At 41.1% G+C, this 4,858-nt stretch overlaps 1 protein-coding gene across 1 annotated transcript; it reads left to right on the forward strand.

The window, feature by feature from the left end:
- Positions 1–686: 686 nt before the first annotated feature.
- LOC137946421 (uncharacterized) lies at positions 687–3,685 on the forward strand. Its single transcript, XM_068792700.1, has 2 exons — positions 687–969; positions 2,021–3,685. Exon 2 carries the CDS (start codon positions 2,275–2,277, stop codon positions 3,490–3,492), a length of 1,218 nt encoding a protein of 405 aa, XP_068648801.1. The 5' UTR covers positions 687–969; positions 2,021–2,274; the 3' UTR covers positions 3,493–3,685.
- Positions 3,686–4,858: the final 1,173 nt, after the last annotated feature.

Here is a 4,858-nt window from a genome sequence, read left to right on the forward strand (position 1 = left end):
GAATCCGGAATCCGAAAGTGCAGGAATGGGGTAATGTGGGAAATGTCTCTTGCCTCGTTATTCAGTTATTCGCTGTCCCGTCCAAAACCGGCTGTAGGCGGTTAGCGGAGGGTTCTACAGGCTGTTTACTCGTCGACTCCTTTCAACGCTGGGCTGTCACCACCTGAAGTGGCCAGTCAACGGTGGTGGCCCACGTCGACCCTGTCCCACTAACTCCGAAGCAGGCACGACAGCAAGGCAGCGGCGTAGTCGACGACGGCAAATGGAATTACCACATTGACCTTTACCCTTACCAAGGCGCCTGGCCGCCATTAATCGATCAAACTTTCTTTTTTACCATTTGAAATGACTAAATTAACCTTTATTAACTGATCCATTTTTATAGTAAGAAAACAAATATATTTGTGATCTAATATTTTTTAAGATTATTACTATATTTGAAGACATAAAGGGTAAAATTGAAAAGTTATGGGATAATTGTGTCAACTTAAAAGATACGGTTCTTACCAACGAGGATAATATGGTAATTTGGACAGGACAAAAACCTCTCACCGGAAAGGCAGGCCCGAATTCTGCCAGCTAGGCTCGGTAGCTTCCGGGCCTCGTATTCTGGTCCAAACCTGAGGCCCGCTAAACCCAGCTGGAGACAGCCTGGCAGCAACCCAGTCTCTCTCTCTTTTTCCTCCTGGTTTTGTTTGCAGTCTCCCTTTCCCGTGTCTGCCTTCTCTGCCTCCTCTGCCTCCGTCGCTTCTCCATTTTCTCTCCGATTACTTTCGGAACTTCGTGGAATCTCTGTTCTAGCTCAGTGGATCGATATCCTTCGTTTTACGAGCTTTCTTTTGGTCTCTGTTTCGGTCGTTTTGGCTGATGTTTGCTACGTCAGAGGCTTGATATTAGGGTTATTGGCCCTGCCGGCAACTGGATCGGGGTGTAAAATAGGAATGCTGGACATTAGCTAGTCTGGTTGAGGTATTCTACGCTTTTTATGTTCTCCTTCATCTCTTTGGCGTTTATGCGAAAATATGTATTGAATTAGTACGGATATGGATGTTTGTCTATTTTTCTAGATAGTGGTGGCGTTTCTTATTTTTCCTCCTTCAGATGGAATAGCTTTGGCTGGTTTGCGATTTTCTTATTTTCTGACAAGTGAAATTTTTGTTGTCTTACTTTTCTTTTTTCTTGAATATGATGATTTTTTTATTACTTTTTTGTTGCAAGATTGCTGAAGCAACTAGTTCTTGTGTATTGTCATTCTTATCTGTGTTTTATTTTAAATTTTTTTGAGTTGGTCGTTAGAGTGTTTTCGTCGTTCTTCAGCTGGGAGTGGTTATGTCGAATTATGTTTTCGCTCTCTCATTACAGAAATTTCTACAGATTATTTCATGCACTTTGTTGGGCTGTCTGACTTTGTCGATAGACTTAGGGATTTTTTCTTTTCTTTATTTTTTGGTTGTTGAATCGATTAGCCTGGTCGTTGCTAGATGATACGGGAGAGTGGTTAACAGTTTGGCCTCGGGAGGGTTCTGTAGTTTTGTTTTTTTGTTTTTCGGTTGTGTCTTTTTTTTTTCCCTTTTTTCTTTATGATGAAAGACGAGATGATTTTCTGTCACTTGAATGTGGTAATGACTTCAATTTGTTGTTGAAAAGGTCGGCTGAAGAGAACAAGCAAAATAATTCTAGTTTTGAATTTGACTGTTTTATGTTTCAGCTGCAAGCTAATATGCAATCAGACGTAAACCTATTGAAAGTTCCATCTTATTTTTAAGTTCTTTTGCACGTTCCCCATTGAAAATGGTAGTGCTGCAAGCGGCTTCATTAGTATTTGTTCGTTAATCATAAATAAACAGGCATTTGTATCTCAGGTTGGCAAAAAACTGTGTATCTGCATATTATTGGTTGGAAACTAGAACTATTAGGATCTCTCTGTGGTCCTTTTGACTTCTGTGAAAGTGAAACTTTGTCTTTTCACTTAGAATGCCGAGTGTTTTCTCATCCTTAAATATTTGTATCTTTGTTGCAGTAAGCAAACCAGGAAGGGACTGTTTTGGAGGATATTCATCTTTGCAAGACATTAGAAGTTTAATGTGGAAAGAAAGAAGTGAATAGTTTTGTGGGCATGCAGTTTGATTGGGGTTACAAAGGTGTGGTGTTTGGCAATATTTTGAAGGATTCCATCTCTGTGATTTCTGAGGAGGAACCTTTGACAGTTCCAGAGGTGGGCTTTTTCTGTATCCATGCTAGCAGAGAGCATGCGTGGAATCTGTTTTTCGGGTAATGCCCCTGACCAGACTTGCCGCCGATGCATTCGGTGTGGTAACAGTAATTCTAGTCTGTCTCTTAACCCTGCTTGGTCTCCTCTGCATTTGCTATTCAATTTACTTCCGCTCTCGAGTCCGACAACATGATTTTCATCAACTAGGGTATTTTAATGGGCCTTGGGTTATCCGTATTGCTCTTATTTTAATTACAATTTGGTGGGGTCTTGGTGAGATTATCCGGCTAACAGTCCTCAAAGTTAGCGGAAGGGCTTTGCATTCTCTCAGCTTAAAATGGCAGGAAAATATCTGCAAGTTTTACATCCTTTCCAACCTTGGGTTTGCAGAACCATGTCTGTTCCTCATTCTTGGTCTTCTTCTCCATGCATCCTTGCAGAGGAGGGATGTGGGGACACTAAGTCCACGATGGAACAGGAAGACCTTCACTTATGTCCTACTCTTTTGCTTTCCTGTGTTTGTTGCTCAGCTTGTCCTCATTTTAATCGGATCCAAGCTCAATAATGAGAAGCGGTATATAAGAATGTTGCCGAAATATTTCACTAGTACTAGTGCTTCTTCCAGGATCGAAGGCTATATTGATACCGCAGTCTGCACTTACCCTTTGCTTAATACAATCCTGCATGGGTTTTTTGCCATTGTTGTAGTTTTCTACTTTGGATATCTTGGGGTGAGAATGGTGTCCTTGGTGATCAACAAGGGCTTACGAAGGAGGGTTTATTTATTAATTGCCTCCATTGTGGGCTTCCTTCCCTTCAGGGTGCTGTTTCTTGGCTTCTCTGTGCTCTCTAACCCAGGAAAATTTGCTTTCGAAGTGCTCGTCTTCTCAGCTTTCTTCATGCTCATATCGTGTTCGGCAGTGGGGATCTGCTTGCTGGTTTATTGCCCTGTGGCGGATTCACTTGCCTTGCGGACCTTCCAGAGATTGGAAACTGGAGATTGGCCTGGTCCTGTGCTTTTAGATGACACTGATGGATCTAATGTGGCTACCCAGAGTCTTCTTGAGGTAGCATCGACTAGTGCTGGAAGAAATTCTGATGCGTCAATGAAGGGTGGCTCTATCTCATTCAGGACTATGATTAAGGATGAAGGCACGCAAGGGGGTCTTGAGGAACTGGGCCTTTTCTCATCAAACACCCTCAGCTTCTTTTCCCCTCCAGGCTCTCCTCCACTCCCAGGCCGGCCCATGATACCACTTCGCCAGTTTTCTGATTATTGAGAGCCAGGTGGCCATTTTACTTGTTATATCAGTTTTGTGGTAAAACAAAAGGTTGGTTTTTCTTTTTCTTTTTTCTTTTAATGTAAAGGGGCTTAGTTATAAATTTTAATAAGGATTTGCTGCATGTTCATAGGAAGGTTAGGGAAGCTGTATTTTTAAATTCGCCTTCAATCAAAGACATCAGGCTTTGGCAGTTTTTTCTACCCTCCGTCGGGGTTCGTTTCTCTTTTAATTAATTTTGCAGGTTAGGCAAGTTTTGATTATGGCTAACAATATTGTTTTGCTTTAATTAGCCTTCAATCAAACACATGGGGCTTTGACTGTTTTAAAATTTGCAGGTTTAGGTTTGTTTCTCTCTTTTCTTCTTCTTCCCATACTCTTTTAGGTGTCCATCTTCTCAGTTTCTAACATGAAACGATCAAAGAGTCTTCTTTATGCCCAGATTGAGCTCAAAGCTTTTGTTTTCTAGGAGGATTCAAAGGGTTTTCTAGATGAAACCTACTTTCTTGGATGGGCATGAGAAAGGGGGACGACTCTCAGGTTGAGTTGAGGCCAAAGTCAAGCCCCTTGATTTCATCTTGCAAGAGCTGCCTTCGATAAAGGCTTGGGCCCTTGGTCAAGTCGATTCGTTGTCCAGTTGGGAGTTACAATTTGTCTATATGATGGATCAAATTGATCAGACCTTTTATCAAGCCAACTGAATCTTTCTGTAGCATGCCCAGCAGCCTTCTTTGATGTATAATAGATAGCCGATTGCACAAAAATCCAAGTTTGATGGTATCCAATAATGGTTTGTGTTCCTTCTAGCCTTTTCACTTGAAGAGTAGCTCATTAGAAGATCTAGTAGCTTTTGGAGATATTGTCAAAGAAGGATTTCAAGAAAGCTAAATTACCTATTGGAGGATAAAGAAGGCAATGTAGGGGGAGTTCAAATGATAACAAAGCTCTCTCTCTCTCTCATGCAAGCAGTTGACTCAACTATTCTTGAGAAGAAGCCCTCTACCATATCAACAAAAGAAATGTTGGTCTATCAAGTCTAAAGGGTGTGGAGGAGGTCCAAGAGCTCCGCATGTAGAATCTAAGGTGATAGTTGGAGCTCTGGCAATAAGAGAAGACATAGTCCATGTCTAACGTCTTCAATGGTCTCAATCAAATGAAGGTTAATAATGATAGGGTTGAAGAAGTCCAGACCAAAGTTGATCAAAGTTAATCAATTGGACGATTGAATATAAATATAAAACTAACTTAACTAAATATCTTTAACAAAAAATCTTCAGTGAGACTTTCTATATTAATTTGGCTCTGGAAGACTTCTTGTTGTGAGAGTCATGTGAGACTCTTCCATATCTGAATTTCAGCACTCACC

The sequence above is a fragment of the Aristolochia californica genome, unplaced genomic scaffold (genome assembly GCF_029961685.1).
Source record: "Aristolochia californica isolate CCGP_79_NKW_82.1479 unplaced genomic scaffold, dmAriCali1.0.hap1 SCAF_12, whole genome shotgun sequence".
Taxonomy (NCBI): Eukaryota; Viridiplantae; Streptophyta; class Magnoliopsida; order Piperales; family Aristolochiaceae; genus Aristolochia; species Aristolochia californica.